The sequence below is a fragment of the Empidonax traillii genome, unplaced genomic scaffold, assembly GCF_003031625.1.
Source record: "Empidonax traillii isolate 1590-97213 ecotype Southwest subspecies unplaced genomic scaffold, ASM303162v1 scaffold54:size2178333, whole genome shotgun sequence".
Lineage (NCBI taxonomy): Eukaryota > Metazoa > Chordata > Aves > Passeriformes > Tyrannidae > Empidonax > Empidonax traillii.
The window spans coordinates 1,295,944-1,315,494 of record NW_020955247.1 but is presented as its reverse complement, the minus strand read 5'-3'; the positions used below and the strand labels follow the sequence as shown (position 1 = coordinate 1,315,494).

Here is a 19,551-nt window from a genome sequence, read left to right as displayed (position 1 = left end):
CCAATGGCATCCTGGCCTGGATCAGGAACAGTGTGGCCAGCAGGAGCAGGGCAGTGATCCTTCCCCTGTACTCTGCGTTGGTGAGGCCACACCTTGAGTATTGTGTTCAGCTCTGGGCCCCTCAGTTCAGGAAGGATATTGAGGTGCTGGAGCAAGTCTAGAGAAGAGTAACCAGGCTGGTGAAGGGACTTGAGCACAAGTCCTATGAGGAGAGGCTGAGGGAGCTGGGGTTGTTTAGTCTGGAGAAGAGAAGGCTTAGAGGTGACCTCATCACTCTCTTCAACTACCTGAAGGGAGGTTATAGCCAGGTGGGGGTTGGTCTCTTCTCCCAGGCAACCAACGATAGGACAGGGGGACATGAGCTCAAGCTCTGCCAGGGGAGGTTTAGGTTAGATGTTAGGAAGAAATTCTTTATAGAGAGGGTAATCAGGCATTGGAATGGCCTGCCCAGGGAGGTGGTGGATTCACCATCCCTGGAGGTTTCTAAGATGAGGCTGGATGTGGCACTGAGTGCCATGATCTAGTAACCACAGTGGTGTTGGATCAAGGGTTGGACTTGATGATCTCGGAGGTCTTTTCCAACCTAGTTGATTCTATGATAATAGTGTACTCAAAATAGACCAAATTTTTAGAAATAAAAACCAAGGTATATTTCTGTAGATGATGAAATAAAGTCTTAGAGCAAGACTGATATTATCTGTAATAATAGTATGTTATCTTTCTTGGGTTTTAAAGTGCATTTGGTTTTTACTTTTGTTTTAAATTATGTAGGCACCAAAATGGTATCCGTTGCTTAGTAACAAGTACCCTAAATTTAAACCTGAAATACAAATAGGTGTTGTGTTGGAGACGGATTCAAAAGCACTGGTTGATGACTTTAAAGCCAAGGAGGCACCCCCTAGAGAAGGAAAGGGTAAGTAACATAATATCATTCACTCTGAATTTAAAATGTTCCTGTGCTAGATGAACATATCACTTGTTGCAAATGTATTGAGTCTCAGATTTAATTTCACAGCAGTTCCAATGCAAATCCTTTGCAGCTGATTAATGTACCCTGTAGTAATAAATTTTTCAAGGATGCTTTACTGTGGTAGTTGTGTGACAAGCTGCAAAACAACTGAATTTAAAATGGAAATTACTTAACTCCCATGGGCATTTTACTTGTATTTCTGGGCTTTAGAAAGTTCTGTAATGCAAGAAATAAGAAAAGAACTTCTTCACAGAATGTAAAGTTTCAGTAGTTTGGGCTTGGAATTGTAACACAGTAAAATGTTTCGTTTATTGGGTAGGCTTCTCTTTTTTTGATGGGTTTTTCTTCTAATCTTGCAGTTTTTAGATCATGATCTATTGTTAAGGATGTGTTCTAGTAATGTCTTCTTACTGTTGGGACTCATTCTGATTCTGAATTCCCTTGTTCATTTCTCTCGAAAGAAACGTGAAATGTGTCAAAAACCTAATGTGTCAAAAATCTATTGGAACTCAAATGTTAACAATAGTAGACAGCTTTGTGCTGTACCTTTCAGTCACTTTTTTATCTGCGATATTTTTTTTTAAATACAAGTTGACACTTTTTACAAAACAAAGCCAAAGTCTTAGACGCTGTTAGAAAGTCCTCCAAGAAAACTCCCAGACCCATAATTACATCCCCCCCTTCCCTGATCTCCTACACAAAAGCCTCTCTACCTAATTTCTGAAAAATGAGCCTTTGGTACATCTAGTGGATTTTCTCCTACTTACTTTACAATACTTTGTGTTCTTGCCCTGACAGTAACTTTTCCCTAATTCTAAATTCATCATCTGCTTATGATCTGTGGCTGTGATTTTGTAAAAATGAAGTGGTCAGTGGCAGTAAGTCTTTTACAAGGTTTCTGGCCCAGGCTTCACCAACTTGGCTGCATTTCAAGATGGGTTAAGACAGTATTTAAGTTTCAGTGTAATTACACAACCTTCAGGTTCACAGTGCAACCCTGTAAAGTTTGTAAAGAAGGCAAGGAACTATTGTAAATGATTCATTAGTCTGCAGTGCCCATAAAATGTTTGAGCCTGAAAGCTCTCCTAAACCTCATAACACAGGCAGAAAATACAAGAAAACCCTTCTGCCTTCACCCAGCACTGTTTTCTACTTCATGTTTTATGTGAAATAATTGCTACAAACAAGTTTGCCAACACTTTATTTCCTTCTGTCACCTCAAAATTACTCTATACCATATTTAGGTAACAGGGGAAAACAAATGTGTGGGTTTTCACAGGTATGAAGTTAATGTTCCAGACACCGGGTATGACAAAGCTGGATTACCCAGTTCAAGTCTAGTCAGACAGTTTTCCTTTTAGGATACATATTCTTTTTTTTTTTTTTTTTTTTTTTTAACTGGCCTGAGTTGTCTAAAGTTCTCAGTGTTTGAAATGGAGCCTTTTGGTTCACAAAATGCTATATGATTATTTCTATTTGTCGTAACCTGAGAGGCTTTGAAATGGGTTGAATTACTGGCACTACAGAGCAAAACCTAGTAAACCAGAATACAGTGTTCTATGCACTGAAGACTGCAGATGAAAAATCTTTAAATGAAACGTTCCAAAAGTCTGTGGAATGGCACAATCATACTTGTTTCAGCAGGTTGCTATATGCAGTTACTGTCTTGTATTTCCTTTAATGAGCACAATAAAGAAACATCGTGATAGACTCTAGCATGGTCAAGTAATCTTCCAGTTACTGTAGTGTCACTCAGTGTAACGCTAAATAAAAAAATTCCTTAGAATTCTGTCTAGCATAGTGTTCAAAACAACATCTGTGCCCACTGAATAGAAATTTATTTTGAGATTTTTTTTATAGCTGTATCTAACTACACCTAGGGACTTTTTCTGTGTTTTGCAATGCTTTGATACCAGTCCTCAAGATCCTTATTTGCAGTTTTCTCTCCATGTGTACAATACTTAAAGGTAAAATTAGAATCAGATTGCTGCAGCAATAAGATCACTAGTTACCTATGCTTTTTTTTGCTTTCTTAGTAGTTACCCTTTTTCCTGGCCTAGAGCCTAAAAGTATTGTACCAGTCTTGAATGAAGAAGAAGGCTATCATCAAATTGGACCAGAAGAGTATTGCAGAGACTACTTTGTCTTGTCTGTAACCATTGCATTTGCCACACAGTTGGAACAGGTTTGTTTCCTTGCTCCCACCTTTGTATTTTCACCTTCCCGTATTTTATTTCTAGTTAGGATTTTTTATTGTTTTCTAAGTTTCCTGCAATAAATAGCCTTGTCCTATGCTGAATTTGTATACATTAGTTTTCATTTTAAAATATTTTATGAAGGCACTGCTTATTTCTAAGTATTTGTGCAGTGCTTGATGTTACTGAATATAGGATGTCAGTTACAGCCCTTGGTGCTGCCAAATCTTAAGGGTCATTTTGCAAGTTATTGTTATGCTTGTAAATTAAGTTTGCTCTTTTTTCTTTTACTTCAGTTTGGATATATAAAATTTTTCTGTTTAGTCAAACTAGGATTTAGTTCAGCTGCTTGGTGGTTTGAGGTCACTCTAAGCTGTCTACAGAAGAATTACTGTAACTCTACATCAGTCAAAGAGATGCATTATTCTCTTCTGAATCTCTTTCAGTTAGTTCCTAGTACTATGAAGCTTCCTGATCGACAACCTGAGTTTTTTTTCTACTACTCATTACTGGGAAATGATGTCACAAATGAACCTTTCACTGATTTAATTAATCCAAACTTTGAGCCAGAAAGAGCTTCAGTTCGAATACGTAGTACAGTTGATGCCCTTCAAGTTTATCTTTGTACACAGTCAAAACTGCAGGTAAGCTGTTTCATCTCAAATGTGAAATGAAAATAAATAATGAAAATAAAAGAAATAGAATATGTCACAGACTGAATCTGGGAAGCATTCTGTTTCCAAAACTAAGATTGTATTGCAGTGGCTTAGCCCAAATACAGGTTGATTCTCTTGCTGATATGGGGGGAAACTCTAGCAGCAGATTTCCCATCTCAGGTGGAATACGGACTTTATAATATAGTTGCCATAGTAGGCTGGTTTACATGTCATGATGAAAGGTGTTGCTGGAACATGATATACCAAAAGAGCTAATGTGGCATTCCCAAGAGCTCTGAGCTCTGGGACCCTTACTGCAATCAGACCATCTGCAGTCCTGAGTCCCGCTTTGTGCTACCTATGCTAATCCCACGCCAGCTGCTTGGGTCATTCTTGCCTAAGTTCTAAAATCACTGCCTTTAGCATTCTCTGTGAGTTGGAAGGGAGGTATGGCTTTTTCCCCCGCTCCTTAACCAAATGCTGGGTTTAAATACACTACGGACATCTTTGGGCTGTTAAGAGACATCTTTAGCCTTACCTTTAAATGGGGGACATGGTTTAGCGGTGGAGTTGGCAGAGTTAGGTTGGCAGTTGGACTCAGTGACCTTAAGGGTCTTTTTCCAACCTAAATGATTCTATGATTCTAAATATTAGGTACTGTTTAGAGTCTTTATGGCAATCTGCACATGGCTCGCAATTAATTACAAGAGACTGATTGAATAAGGGTAGTAAAGTGTTTCTATTTGTGTAGCTGGTAAATAAGGCTGCTAGTTGTACAAAGTCTTGGATCTGGACCCTTTTAAAGTTATTTTCCTTAAGGTCTGTAGAGACCATTCTAGTTTTGTTATCCAGCATTGTTTAAGAATGTTTTTGTTAAAGTCTTATTTCAAATTTTCTCTCAACTTTAAATATTTTTCAGTTTTTTGGAGAAAACTATGCACTGATGTGTTTGGAATTTAATCTTCGTCTTGAAACAAAGTATTTAATGTAGAATATATTTTACATATATACATATACAGAGAATTATACAGGTTTCCGTCATGTTTAAAGAATGACTTTTTTAACAAGAATTGTCGTGAGGTCAGATCCACATTTTGATTTACATTTTTCTTTCTCTGACTTCTCGTTCAGCTTCTTAAAATTTAAGATATAGGATCGGAGCACTGTCTTCAGATTCTAAATTTTTAATATGTTTTTCCAAAAATTAAGAGTTTTTAGTTTTAAAAGGTGCTAATAGTTAGACTAGAGTGTGTATATATGTAGTGTATGATTGTATTTGTATATATGTGCATATGTATGTATATATACACACACGTAGGTGTGTATATTGGCAGCTGACACTCTTTAGCATGGAAGTTTTCCTTGAGTGTAATAAATATTAAGGATCAGAATACAGTGATTTGATTTGCTAAATGAAAATTAAAATGACCCTTATTTGGGAAAGAGCAATTTGGTATGTAAGTTTCAAGGAGTAACTTTGAGCAAAATAGATTATCTCAGTGTGTTGGTTTTGTTTTTTTTTAAGATCCATCTTTTACTTAGATTTATAAATATTAAGCTGTGTAAGGAACAAACAGTTGAGTCAAGTTTTCAAAAGAGAGTAATGGTGCTTACCAGGAATTAAGAACAGTACTTAATTCCAAAAATCCTTGCTGCTTAAGTGGTGGCTAAATATATGCACAAAAGCTGAGCTTTCAAATAACCTTTCTCTTTACCTTGCAGTCATGCATTTTATATGCCTATATGTTATGGGCAAGAATCTGTGCTGTGTTTAGAAGCCAGACTATTGAATTTATCCTATGGAACGAATGATATGACAGGTCCTCAGAAGGGGAGTGCAGTGATCTGCTACTGCCCTAGCAGTGGGCAAATACTGACATTTCATAGCTGTTCATATTCTCAGCATACAGGCACTAGGCTTGGGATGATAATTTGTTGTATTTATGCTATCTGTAGTGGAGGGTGCAAAAACAATTTAAGTGAAATTTTCACATACCAGATACTTTCTAGCACCTCTGTGTGTGTACAGATCCATCTTTGCTGTGGAGACCACTCTCTTGGAAGCACTGAAATACCCTTGTCTGGACTACTAAAGAAAGGAAATGTGGAGATTAATCAACACCCTGTGGCAATAGAGGGATCATTTGTCCTTGTTCCACCAAATAGAGCTAAACAGAAGCTACCACAATTGCCTTTGGATCTGGCTCCTACTCTTGGGGTATCTGTAGTTCTTCAAAGGGAGAACATGACTGCCCAGGTATAGCTTACCCATTTACTGCTGGCTTAGACACTGTTGCACAGTTTCATGTTAAAAAATAATTAGTATTCCTAAGATGTAAATGACAGTTGATTATGTAAAAGAAAACCTGAAGTAATTAATTGCATTATGTGAATAATCCTTTAATTGCCTTATTTTTCTATATCTGAAAAATAGTCTCAAACCATGAGAGTGTTGTGACAGAATTTTTCAGTGCAAGCCATGATCAGTAAGAAAACTGTATCACTTCATTCAGCCTTTGATTCCCTTAAATCCTCCAACTGAATCTAAACAGCCACAGGAGAAAGCTCTTTCACCTGTTAGTGGAAAAACAGAGAGCCTGCAGCAGAGGTCCCAGAAGGTCCCATCTCAAGCTGATCAATGTTCTTCAAAAGAAGATGTGGCAACAGAAAGTGAAGTGGAAAGTCTTAAGTTTGAAAAAGGCACAAACCCAAGGAAAATGGGTATGTGGTATATAATTTTTTTACCCAGTTGTTGTGTGGTCTTGGATCTTGCTCTATTCATTTGCAGCATATTTTGAAGTTGTACTCACTTGTGGTGATAAATTTCAGGCAAGTAATAATTACTTGCATAAAATAAATAGCAAGTAATAATTATTTGCATAAAATAAATAGCAGGAGGGGCATAAGGGGGTAAATGCTGTGATTTGAACATAATGGTTGTTGAGAACACTTAAAAGAGCCAGATTAGGGATTTGGTAGTATATAGATTATAAATGATGTGGATTGTCACCATCTTGAAAAATCATAAGAGAAGTGTTTGGCATTTCTTGAATTTGTGAATGAAAAGGCTTAGTGAAACACCTGCGAAGAAACATATTTGCTCAATGAGGAGTTGAAATGGTCTAATGTTCACATTTATTAAATACAAAGGCAGGGGTAATGTGGGATTTTTAAAATTTCCAAGGAATTGACTATGTGGATTATAATTTGTGAAGAAAAATGTTCATATTGTACAGATTCCTAGACAAAACCAAGCAGCTGGTTTTTTGTTTGGTTTGGTTTTGTTTTTCTTTATATTATCCTTTTCTTTGGACTTGGTAGCCCAAATAGCCTTCTAAGACTTGTTTCTGATTTGAGAAGTGGAAGAGGAACAGACATGAGAGAAGAAATACTATAGTAGTAGAATAAAACTCAAAAGAATGTTATTTTGCTAAAAATTACTGAACATGAGTCTTCTTAAGAGATGATTTATGAATAAAGCAGAATTACCATTTTCCTAATGATGCTTATATTACTGGTCTTCTGCAGTTGGTGCTAAAGACACCCAGTTCTGTAGAGGAAAATCCGGGTCCCAGAATGTGCTCTCAGGATCTGTGTGCTAATTCAGCCAAGTTTTCTTTCAATCCCAACTGATCTTATCTAAGCAAGGCTTTTGCCCTTTTTATATGGAATGTAACAAGAAAGTATTGTGAACCCAGCATCTGGTTTGAATCTATATTTAAGAAATCCAGGATTGTGCTTTTTTATTTACAGTAATAGTAACTTTATAACTCTGGTTTTTTAAAATGTAAAACTTTTCATTTCATATTTTTAATTCAGGGCTGGTGTCTGGATGCTGCCAAGAGGTTAACCAGAAGTACACTGAAGAGCTTCCATCTTTCAAATTGCAGAGCAGAGCAAAGTCACCTCTATTAGATCTGCAAAATCCCAGTAATGTAAAATTTATCTGATTTAGTACATTAAAAAACATTTGAATATAGTAGCAACTTAAATGAATTTTAACAGCAGGCTGTATGGCCTTACTTTCATATCTGTCATGACCTTAAAATTCCAAACAACCCATTCCTTGTACCAAGCAAGCTACTGACTTTTTTACTTAATCATTTAAAATTATTTTTTTCCTATGTTATGCTAACTAGCTGATGTTGTAGCATTATGGCTTTTTTCTTTTCTGGATTGTTTCTGTTAATGCACATAAAACACCTAGAAACAAGGAGGAAAAACAGTCAATTATGTATTTCTTTGAAAAGGACAAAAATGGAAACATTTTAAACCATTATGAAGAAAGGGTATCAGGACAAGTAGCACTTACAAAAGGCAGTTGAGTTCTTATCTGACAGTTTCTTTCTCTCTTTGCTTTTTATAGGGACGTGGTAGCTCCAATAACTTTCTAAGACTTGAACAAAATGTCCTAAACAATTTAGGAGGATACCTTTTGGTAACCCTGTCTTTAGGACTTGGAGTTTGTTTTACTCTTTGAAAGGAGTATTAGGTCCCAGTGTAAGGACATGAGAAGCCTGGGTGCAATTAGACAGACACTCAATGTAGCTTCTGCTTCCTAAATTATAAAATAGATGTGACATAAGCAGATGTGCTTTGCAGACCTAGCCTAGAGCTAGCCTAGTTTGCTTCAACAGCTAAACCTCAGCTTGGGATCAATAGTTGCTGCTGCCTTACACAAGCACTGTAATTGGCCTGGTGCTCTGTCTTTTTAAGTCCCAAAATAAAGAGGTTAGTTAATTCAAAGCTACCTAAGTTCCTACAAATTTTTTTTTTTTTCTGCATGCCCTCAAGTTGGCTAGGAGCAATTAATGTAAACTGTTGAAATTTTACAGCATCCTTCGGAAGAATTTGATATCTTGGATCTTAGTCTGAATTTTTTTTCAGTGTGTTAAACTAACATAGCTTTGAAGATAATTAAAGTAAGGAAAAATACAATAGTCTTTTAGGTAGATTTAAAGTATTCTGGGTGTTGGGTGTTTTTTCTTTGGAAGCAGTAACTTACAAAAAGAGTGGCTGTTCTTCACAGTATTCATTTATATTACAAGGAATCAAAGTCTCTTAGGGAAGCAATCTATCTTCTTGCATTCAAATGTGACCCTAATATTTGATACATTTTGTTATTTTGGGCAGAACAAATTATAAAAAATGCACATGAATTCTCTTTTGTGTTTTCAGCTGATAGTGGTCCAGTAGCAGCATCTCAGCCCAACCCTGTGGGTGTGTCCAGTTCTTCTGAGCCTGTGTCTGCACAGAAAATTGTTATTCCAGCATCCTCACACCATTTTTGCTTTTCAATAGACTTAAGAAGTATACGTGGTCTGGAAGTTGGTTTTCCAATAAATTGCATTTTAAGGTACAATTTATTCTTGGTAATAAAAGTATCTTTCTTTTCAATACAAAGCCTTTATAATCAGAATTATTTCTGGTGGTATGCTTCTTGATGCCTTTTATGTAGCTGATTCTCTATAACAAAATACTTCAGAATGTTCGTCTGGCTCATCACTAAACTAAGCATTAAATATGGTGTGAAACTTTGCCTTTCACTGTAATTTATAGTAAATCTCACTTGAATGTCTGAGCTCTGAAGATAAGAAACATCATTCAGTCTTTAAAGGAAAAGGAGAATTACTTGTCTTGCTACTTTCTGGCTACATTGCCAGCTGATCAAAGAAGTGATTTGTAGTCTTTTAGTAAGAGAGAGATCACTGGTTTATGTGTGACAGTGAAGCTAAAGGAAGCACATTCTATTTTCATGTGAACAATCAGTGTAGTAAATGCATTATTCTGAGAAGCTCATAGATACAGGATGATTTTGATGGTTTAAAAAAACAAAATTTATATTAATGGGATGTTAGTTACTGATGGTATATTTGAATTCACTGGTTAATAAGTTTTCACCATTTGCGTTCTAAGTTTCCATTAGGGTCATTGTGGCACACATTATCTTTAAATGGTGATTCAGTGTGAGAACATTGAATATGTCTGGCTAGGGAGGTACCTCTGCATTTGTTTTGACTGTTTTCTGATAGCTTACCTGGTCACTAGGAAGTGTAGTTGTAGTGTTGATTCCTGGAGTTAGTTTTGTTTTAACTGCAGTGAAAGATGGAGTTGGGGTGTAGGGGTAGAATATTTTAAAATACAGCTGATATAGAATGCATCATTAATACCTTTCTGTAGGCTACATTATTAGTGTGTGGAAAGCAGCAGTCATACAATGGGCATAATTTTGTCACTTAAAGGCTTTTTCACATAACATTCCAAAAATTTAATTTGCTTCAAAACAGTGACAACAAATAGGTTTCATGCACTTGAATTTTTACAGTCAGTGATGAATATGGCAAGAAACTGAAGAAGAGAAACATCCAAAACCATAAACGTTAAGAAAAGTTACAGGGTAAAAAAATTGCATATTCACTGTAGATCGGAAGCATGATTTTATTCTGGTCTGAACAATCTCTTTGCACAGAAGTTGAAATATGCAATTTTATATATAGTGGAATCATTTGATTCAGCATTCCTTTTGTTAGTAACTCAACTGACAGCTGGCATCAATTTGAACAAAGTGAAGTTTAGGAAGTTCATGGCCTCCTGTTTGTTATAGTTTATCATACACTGAATTATGCTAGTAGAGTAGTTTCAGGCCACATTTTGAGTTGCATTGGTAAAATGATTTGACTTTCCAATTGGTCAGTTAAACTGTGGGAATTAAAAGTTAATGAAATTTTCAAATGGTTCAAGCGTGGTGTATATGTATATTTAGTTATCAGTTTTAGCGTGTTAGACCAGTCTTCACTGTAAATATAGTTGTAAATGTTCTCAAACAGCAACCTACTTGTGAATATAATTTTTCTTCCTTCTAGTTCTCTACTCATTTTTTTTTAATAATTGCAGATTTTGATAACATATAAATTCATCTAGTTGGGAACGTACAGATTATTAAAGCTTTTTTTTCAAAATGACAGTGATTATAAAGTAGCTGGATCAGTCCTGAAGTAAATGAAAACACAAATACTTGAGAACTAAATTCTGTTATGTGTACTAGTACAAATTTTCCACACTTTAGTACAAGTCATGCTTCAGTAGGTGATATCTAAACTGGTTTTCTTGTTGCAGAAGATATAATAAAAATTTATCTATTTTTATAATTGTTTTATTATTTTGGTTATTGTTTTTATTAGGTACTCATATCCATTTTTTGGCAGTGCAGCACCTATTATGACAAGCCCGCCTGTAGAAATCAGAAAGAACATGGAAGTCTTTCTTCCAAAGTCATATTGTGCATTTGACTTTGCAACTATACCTCATCAGCTTCAAGATACATTCTTCAGGTGGTAACTTGCAATTCTGTATCTTAATTAAATTTTTGTAGTTTTTGTTGTAAATGCAGTTGCAACTTCAAGTATGTTAGTTAATATCATTAGTTTAAGAATTTAGTAAAGAATTCAAGTGCTAATGCCAATGAATATTTAATACCCTGCACTTCCAGTTTCTCTATTAATTACATTTAAAGTGAGGAACTCTAGAATTCTTGATTTCATCTCTGTGTGCTTATGCAGGGATTGTTGCTTACAGAAACAAGTGCTGTTCCTGTAAATTATTAAAGAACCAAGTACTACTTCAAATGAAACACATAATTTTTTATTTTTTAATACAAAATAGTTCGTGTATTAAAATATGATGTCTTTGAAAATACAGCAGGTACCTGGAAAGCTGAGCAAAGTGTTGATGGCTGTGAAACAGTTTTCCCAGGAATTCCACCAGATTTCAACAAATAATTAAGATTATGGGGAAAAAGAATCATCAGAATAGTGGTATTTTGAAAGGAGAGAGGAGGGAGATGTATTTTGAGTGACAGTGGTTAAAATTAATTTATAAGTACTTATAAATTAAGACGATCGAGTTCTGCTAATGTTGTTCAGTCAATTACTTTCAGTGTAACATTGTTATTTCCTAGTAATTGCAGAAAGGAATGATAATCTGACCAAACCAAGTGATGGAGAAGATACAAAGTCAGTCAGTCTTACTCCTCTAAGTGAAATGCAGTAAACTTATCTCATTGTTTGACAATTGTGTCACTGATTTGGACAGTTACTTTTAGAACATGAGATACCCAAATGAATAAGAATTCTTCCTCTTTTGTTTTGATGCCTGACACTGAGATCACTTCTTTGTTTCAGATTGCCTCTGCTGGTTGAATTATGGCACAAGGATAAAACAACCAAAGATTTACTTCTAGGGGTAGCAAGACTTCAGCTTTCAAATGTATTGGCTTCGGAAAAAACTCGCTTCTTGGGTGGGAATGGTGAACAATGCTGGCGTCAGACTTATAATGAAACAGTCAGTGTCACAGCAGCACACGGGTAAAACTATTTGAAAAGATATTTAGCTCTATAGCAAGTTTTGAAGAATTGTTTGTTTAGTATTTCCTTGAAAAAGGGCAAGATCTTCCTGCTTAGCTTTTTGATTAGGCAAACAGGCTGCAGAGTACTGCAGTATAGAGGGAGGGAAAATGCATCCAAGAGGTTAAAAGTTAAATTGCTATAGTCATATTGTGCAACACCAACACCACTACCAATGTAATTTTTATAAACCTTTATATAATCAAGATCATGGGTAAAATTCACAGACCTATTAAAGAAGTAAATAATTGGAAGAAATGTTACTGAGGTAATTCTGAGTAAGTTAATTACAGAAAGTGCTGATATTCCAGAAAACAGTTAATATTTGGTGTTCATAGTATGCTTTAAATGCAGCTGACTTCAGTGAAGTTAGGAGGACAGATACATTCATAGAATGGAGAGGTTTCCTGTTTCAGGATTATTCCTTGTGAGAGTAGCAGGGGTTTGGACTTGTATACATCAGAAGAAGCACTATTAGTTAATGTTCTGTCTGAAGGTAAATATTCATTTACATAGAGCGGTGTTGGGGTCTTTAAGTATATGAAGAACCCGTGTTCTTGGTGAAGATGAGTTGTGCTCACAATCAGTGTCTAGACTTTCATTTTTCCTGTGTGATGGTGGAACTTGATTATACCCTTAGAAATAAATTTAATTGCTATTAACACTGGAGTCAGTTTAAACTCTAATGCAACAGATAAGTAAAGCGTGCTATATTTGACTCACAGGAAATTTCAGGTTACTGATTGATATCTCCGCTTCTCCCACATTGATAGAAAATTGACCTTTGGCTTTGTGTAAACTTTTTTATGTGAAAGCCAGCATGGCCTGACTCTATGGAGAGTTTCTTTAGGATCTCACTATACATTAAGGTTCTTACTTTCCCTAATAGTTTGTTAAAATGAAAACTGATTTAACAAAAAACATAACAACCACTAGATGGCATTCTCAAAATGTAATCAGGTCTACATTTTGCTTTGCTGATCCCTTCCTATCCTTGTTCATGTTGGTGTAACCTTCATTTTACAGTGGTATGTTACACAGACTTACTCAGATTTCTCAGGTCCATTAACATGAATTTGTTTTCTTTTTTAGTCAGTGACTGATTAAAAAGTTGTAAGAATTTAATGCGGTAATTCATTTTAATGTTGTGTGAATGTTTTTTGGTTTTTTTTTTCAAATTAGTTTGTTGAAATATCTGATATCTAGGCATTTTTTCACTGTACAAGAGCAGGTAGATATTTAATATATAAGTGGATTTTGAATTGCAAGTTCTTTGTGGTGGAGTTTCCAGAAATATATTTTTTTTGTAATCCAAGAATGGTTTACCACATTTGATTTGCAAGTAACTTATATTGTGGATAACTAGAAAGTTACTGTTAACACCTAAAAAAGCAAGACTAACCATTTTTAACAAGTATCTTAAAATGAAGCCAGCAGTAATACCTGGCAGTTATGTCATTAGAAAGGTTTAAGATTGTAGGTACAATTTTGGATCATTTCCTTGGTGCACGGATATGTTGATTATAATAATCTGTTAGTTAAATAGATTCCTAATGACAAATTATCTGTTTATTCAGAAAGCTTATTGCATAAACTAATCCTTAACAATATACAGAGGAGAACATGTTAGGGCTCTCACGTAGACAAGTATTTAGAGATCTTGAGCTTACATGGAATTTTTAGGACTTCAGCTTGGCTGGTTTGTGTGTTGGTTTACAATTCACTTTTTGTATTTTTAGACATTTTTCATTAAAATAACATTCTAATGCTGTTTATAGGTCAGGCAACAGAATAGCAGAGCTTTCTTATGCCACCACTTTGGAAGACTACGGGCTTGTGAAGGTGCAAGAAGTTATGGTGTCAGATTCTTCTCAAGTAAATTTTACATACATCTTATCTTTTTACCTTGAGCATTTCTTTGATAAGTTGAGTTTCCAGTGAAAAATCCACTCTTAATTTATCAGGGTGTAGGTGCTGGTCAGCAACAACATATTCCTCACACTCAGCCTCACTGTGCTCCAGAAGACCATCCAGAACCTCGAGAAACTCTTGAATACAAAGCAGCACTGGAATTAGAAATGTGGAAGGAAATGCAAGAGGACCTTTTTGAAAATCAGGTTTTTACTCTTTCTGTTTATTACCTAAATTACATGATTGCCAGACAATTTTTAGCAGAATTGGTGAGGGGAACATTACCTATATTTGTCTTTGCCACTGTTTCAAATAAGAACTAAATTTTACTCGTGCAGAGTACACTAGTCTGTCCAGTAATCCGTATTCCTAAGGAAGAAGGTTAATTCTCTTAAGTGCCTGAAGAAAGTGCTAGATATTGAACTGCAGAATACCCTCTTCAAAATTTTCCATTACTTTTTATGAACTACAGTAGATACGATTCACATTATGGATATTAAGTATTAACGCTGTATTTCTTTAGTCTCACTCAAAAATCCATTGCTATGTTTCTACTCTTGAACTCTTAATTCTAAGTACTCTTAATCACATGCTTCTTTTTAAAAGATACTAAGGATGTGGTGTCTGTTTGTTAGGATATTTTTCTCAAACTTGTGTTTACTTTGCATTTTTTTACTTTAGTGTTAGAAATAACTTTCACTATCAGAATCATATGCTAAGTCATAAGTTACTGTACGAAATTCTGTTGCTTCAGGACTTACATCTGTTAGTACTCTAAAGCTGCACTTCTAACAATTTTGATCTGGTTTTCTGGTTTGGGGATTTTGTTTCTCTCTGTTGCCTTTAAAAGCTTAAAAAGAAGGAAATGGTGCATATGCAAGCACTTGCAGAAGAATGGAAGAAAAGAGATAGAGAGAGAGAGGCATTAGTGAAGAAAAAGGTAAGGAAACTTGTCCTTATATATGGTGTAAGTCTTACTCTAAATATATCATCACTGTAAATACAGTAAGGTAAACATACAAGAAAGGGTCTGTGATTACCTTTTGCATCTATTAATATGCATGCATCTATCCTGCAACAGTGCAAAATATTAAAAGCAGCCCTTAATCATAGAATGCTTGTTTGAAATCCTTAGGTTAGCCTGCTTTATATGGTGGCTTTTTACCTTAATTGCCTTTCTTGTGTGTGGTCAAAAAGCACTTCTACAGCCTGGCTGTGCACGTCAACCTATTAGCTTTTACTGAGTTAAAAAGGAGGACTCTCCATTGTAAATTCTTAATTAAGAGCTAGAGATGTGTTTTATATGTAAGCTTCCAAATACAAATTGTCATTATTTTATTCCTTTTTTTTATTGTTTGTTTGAGTAGGTAGCAGAATATAATGTTTTGGAAGAAAAACTGCAGAAAACCCTGAGAGATCTAGATAAGCGAGAACGACAGCTTTTTAGTGCTGAATCAGAGGTAAAAACTGCTTGGTTATATTAAGCAATGCAGTTGTATTAGCTATTTCTTTAAGGTTAGAGGTTTCGCTTAGTGACAGTTGTGAGCTGTGTATAGGATCTGAAATAGCCACATTCACACTGATGAATAGAAAAGCACTAGTAATTTAGTCCACATTTTGTTACAACTGCACTTTTTTACTGAAATAGGAATTTGGTGAACTTTAAAATGGTTGCTAGAATTACAGAACTGTAGATTGTCTCTTCTTGACAGAATTAGTGTCATGAAGACATTTATATAACATTCACACATCTAATTTTAAGTTTAGTACTGTCAGGTGAATACTGTACGTGTGCACAAGAGCCCCTCATTTCAAAAGGTAATTACTAGATTAACTGTTGAAATAGAAGAAGTTGACAAGGAGATCTGGGAGAAACTGCAATAGAGAGGATACAAGAGAAACCAGTAACTACCATTGTTTCTAGATCTTACTGATTAGCCCCAGTATGAGGAAGTGGGGTGTGACTTCAGGGATACTAGTCATATGAAAAGAGAAAGAGAAAAAAATAAACTGTCTAAGTCAGATTAATCTTTTTATCATACTGATCCTTTCTGTCCCTGTAACAAAGTTCAGAGAGCTCCCAACACAGGGACTTGCTGGTTCAGTACCCACACTCTCTGTACACTTCAAGATGCAAGTTGTGCTGTAGTGTTCTGACTTGTAACATCTGTGCAAAAAGATCTGATGCTTTGGTCTGGCCAAGTACATTTTAGTCTGAGTAAAAGTAGTTATTTTGAATCTCATATATGCTTTTCTCCCAAAACTTTCTCAAAATTCAGTAAGATTCTGACCTGAGGGTTTAGAGATGATAAAGATCAGTGGATTCCGAAAATGTCTAGACAAAATAATGAAGGGTTCATTTAGCAATTACATAGTTTGAGAAATGGCTATTGGAGAGGTTCAGCTAGAAGTTTCTGGGCCAGTAGCATCTTTCTAGAAAGTTCAAACATATCAAAGATTGCTTTCCTGTTTAGCTCTATGAAAAAATTCTCTCAATATGGTCAGTTTGAAGACTGCAATCTCACTGACCTAAAGACATCTTGGCTGTAGCTGCGACTTTGATTTCTCTGCAATGAATTAGTATATTTAGCTTTTCAGTTTGTAGTAGAAAGGTGAATATAAAACTTGCCTTTAGCAATCCTGAAGAATCATGTAGAATGTGTAGAAGAGACACGGATAGCTCTGTTTTTATAGTAGTCAAGCAAGAGTATATTTGTATCTCAAATATAATAATTGGTAGATTGTACTAAACTGAAATACAGTAAAAAAGTATATAGCAAACATATAGACAAATGGAATTATTATTGTTTAATTTCTGAAATGGACAATTTTTCTGTCATGAATATTAGTAATTGTTATAAGAGACTTTACTGAAGTAAAGCTCTCACCCTATGGATTAATATTAATGTCTCTCTTTTTAAGCTTCAAAGAGTAAAGAAGGAGTTGCAAGCAGAGCACGAACGAAATCTGCAGGTGCTACAGGATTCTGTGCGGAGAGCCAGAGAGGAATGTGCACACCAGCTCGAGCTAGAGAGGTCAAAAATCAAACAACTGGAGGAAGACAAGCTTCGTTTACATCAGCAGGTAAGTACACTTATGTTTTCTGCCTCTACCATTTAGCTATTAAAGTGAGCGTTTTTATAAGTATCCAAAGTGGTTTGGAGGCAAGTGCATTCTGACAACTTTATTATAAACTTTTCTGTTGTTTGGTGAGCTGTGTGCTGAGATCCATCCCCATCTGTCTTGCTCAGTTGTAGGGCCAGTTTGCAATGCAACGCTTATAAATATTTTTTTAACAACTGAAAATGAATTGCAAATAAAAGCATGCATTACATGAAAAACTTGAACAGCAGTATGCATTTCAATAATTTAATAAATTGTTATCAAGTAACACCAGCAAAAACACAGGTAGTTTTACCGTGCAGTTCTATTTTCCCACTTCAAAAGAGTATTTCTACTATCCTTTCTGAGGTGAAGGGGAGAATTATCTTGTTATTACAGTCTGCTATTCTAGGAGCAGTGTTTCTTAAACTGAGAAAATTTGGACTGTGTTCTGTTGTCCTATAATCTGGTTTTTGCTCTGACAACAAGGCTAGTCTGGCTATTTTTCTTGATTGTTAAAGTATATTGTAAAACTTAGTACTTTTTTTTTTTCAGCTGCCACATCATTAGACACCTAATTTGTTGTTAAGTAGACTAAATCTTAGTAGTGCCTAAGTGTTTTGCAGAGTATTTAGTTTATGTAGATTAATTACTTGCTTTGGTGTTTTTTATGTCTGATTTGTGACAGTGATAATGCCATATTAGCTTTCACTGTTTGAAGAACTGTGTCAGACAAAAGAATATTTTTGTATTAGGAGGAGTGCTAGATTCTTGTGGGGTTTTTAGTTTCATATTAAACATTGATAATAACTTCTTTTCTTGTCAGCATATGTTAACACAGTACAATGAACTTAGTAAAAAATACAGCTAGTACAAAAATGCTGCTAACCTTGAAGATGCTAATCTAACTACTCTATTTGAACAGTCATAAAACTGAGATGAGAAGTTTCAAACTACAGACTGCAATCCTCTTAAAAGTGAAAAGTGAATCACTTCTGCACTGTATATGTGGTGGTGGCATCTACCAGTCCAGACGAGGCAGCCAATAGTTCTTCATGCTCAAGCAACCAAATGCCACCAGCTAGTATTCTTCATTCAAATTCGTACTTTTGGTTCCCACTGATTCTTTTTAGCTTCTACAGGCTCTTTAAAAAAAAAAAAAAATCACAATTACTTTATTTCCTTTATTTGGAACAGACATACAGATAATTTAGCTCAACATTATGCTGCTGCAATGGTTGGTTTTAAAGGGCAAGAGATTGAACAATATGAATGCAATTTTGGTCTATCCAACAATACCATCAAGGGTTATATGTACTCTCAGCCAGTGTTTCATAGTTACTAGCTATCAGTAAAAGTATCCTTCATGAACTCATCTGATTCCTTCTAAAAAGTATTTAGTATTGCAACATCCTGTGGCAGTGAGTTCTAAAATTTAATTATGTGTTCACATTTTTTGTTCATTTTTATTTTCATTTTAAGCTCACTACTTAATAATTGTAAAGAACCCTGTAGTGTCTGTGTGACATAATATTCCTGATTGTATAACTAGCTGTCATACTATCTGTCTTCCAAACACAAGCCCTACTATGTTTTGTTCAGTTTTGTACGAAGGCCATTCTTTCCCGATGATGCTGGCTGTCTTTCTCTATGCTGTTCCTGCTATGCTTCAGTATGTGGTGGTTGTTACCACATACTCTGCATATGACAGGCTTTTGCGCTGTTGAGGGTGGGGTTTTGTTTACTTGCTTTGGAGTTGCAGTCTAAGATCCTTCTCTTTGTAATGTGCAGAAAGTTCCTGTTGTTACCAGACAGGTCTCTTTTTTTTCTTTTCTTTTTTTTTTTTTAAACCTTTTTGGGTGAGGGTTTTTTAGTGTGTGTATGGGGTTTTGTGTTGTTTCTTTGCTTTATAGCATGAAATGTTCTGGGATGAATTTTAATTGTTCTAAACAATGTACTTTAACTTATTCCTGACCTTTTAAAAGGATTTGTTGATATATTATTTTCACACTTAGACATCTAGAGAATTCTACAATTGAACTCGTGTGGAAGTAAGCCCCCCTATGTGCAAGAGAAGATCCTTGAAGTATCTGCCTTGAAGTAAATCACTCTTACTTCCTGAATTAGGAAGTCATACTTTATTTGTAAGATTTGTGTGGTTCACTCTCAAGGCTACAGTTCTTCCAAATTATTTCTGCAGCACTTGAAAGTTTCTCTTCTATTATCTCTAGGGCGATTAGCTCTGATTCACTGTAGCTGGGAAATCTCTCTCTCTTTCTCTCTCTCTCTCTTTCTCTCTCTCTCTCTCTCTCTCT

The 19,551-nt window shown here is 35.3% G+C and overlaps 1 protein-coding gene across 5 annotated transcripts in view; it reads left to right on the top strand.

The window, feature by feature from the left end:
* Window positions 1-19,551, top strand: part of CEP120 (centrosomal protein 120) — a 65,125-nt gene that overhangs the window by 3,873 nt on the left and 41,701 nt on the right. For 2 of the 5 annotated variants that reach the window (XM_027879347.1, XM_027879343.1), the window contains exons 4-17: window positions 772-913; window positions 3,007-3,155; window positions 3,612-3,809; window positions 5,851-6,078; window positions 6,335-6,539; window positions 7,638-7,751; window positions 9,000-9,177; window positions 11,003-11,152; window positions 12,002-12,184; window positions 14,002-14,098; window positions 14,188-14,340; window positions 14,985-15,074; window positions 15,502-15,594; window positions 17,057-17,218. In XM_027879347.1, the coding sequence (XP_027735148.1) occupies window positions 772-913; window positions 3,007-3,155; window positions 3,612-3,809; window positions 5,851-6,078; window positions 6,335-6,539; window positions 7,638-7,751; window positions 9,000-9,177; window positions 11,003-11,152; window positions 12,002-12,184; window positions 14,002-14,098; window positions 14,188-14,340; window positions 14,985-15,074; window positions 15,502-15,594; window positions 17,057-17,218 (2,142 nt within the window). Of the gene's footprint in view, window positions 1-771; window positions 914-3,006; window positions 3,156-3,611; window positions 3,810-5,850; window positions 6,079-6,334; window positions 6,543-7,637; window positions 7,752-8,999; window positions 9,178-11,002; window positions 11,153-12,001; window positions 12,185-14,001; window positions 14,099-14,187; window positions 14,341-14,984; window positions 15,075-15,501; window positions 15,595-17,056; window positions 17,219-19,551 lie in introns of all 5 variants that reach the window. The other 3 variants (XM_027879345.1, XM_027879346.1, XM_027879344.1) reach the window with 3 other exon arrangements.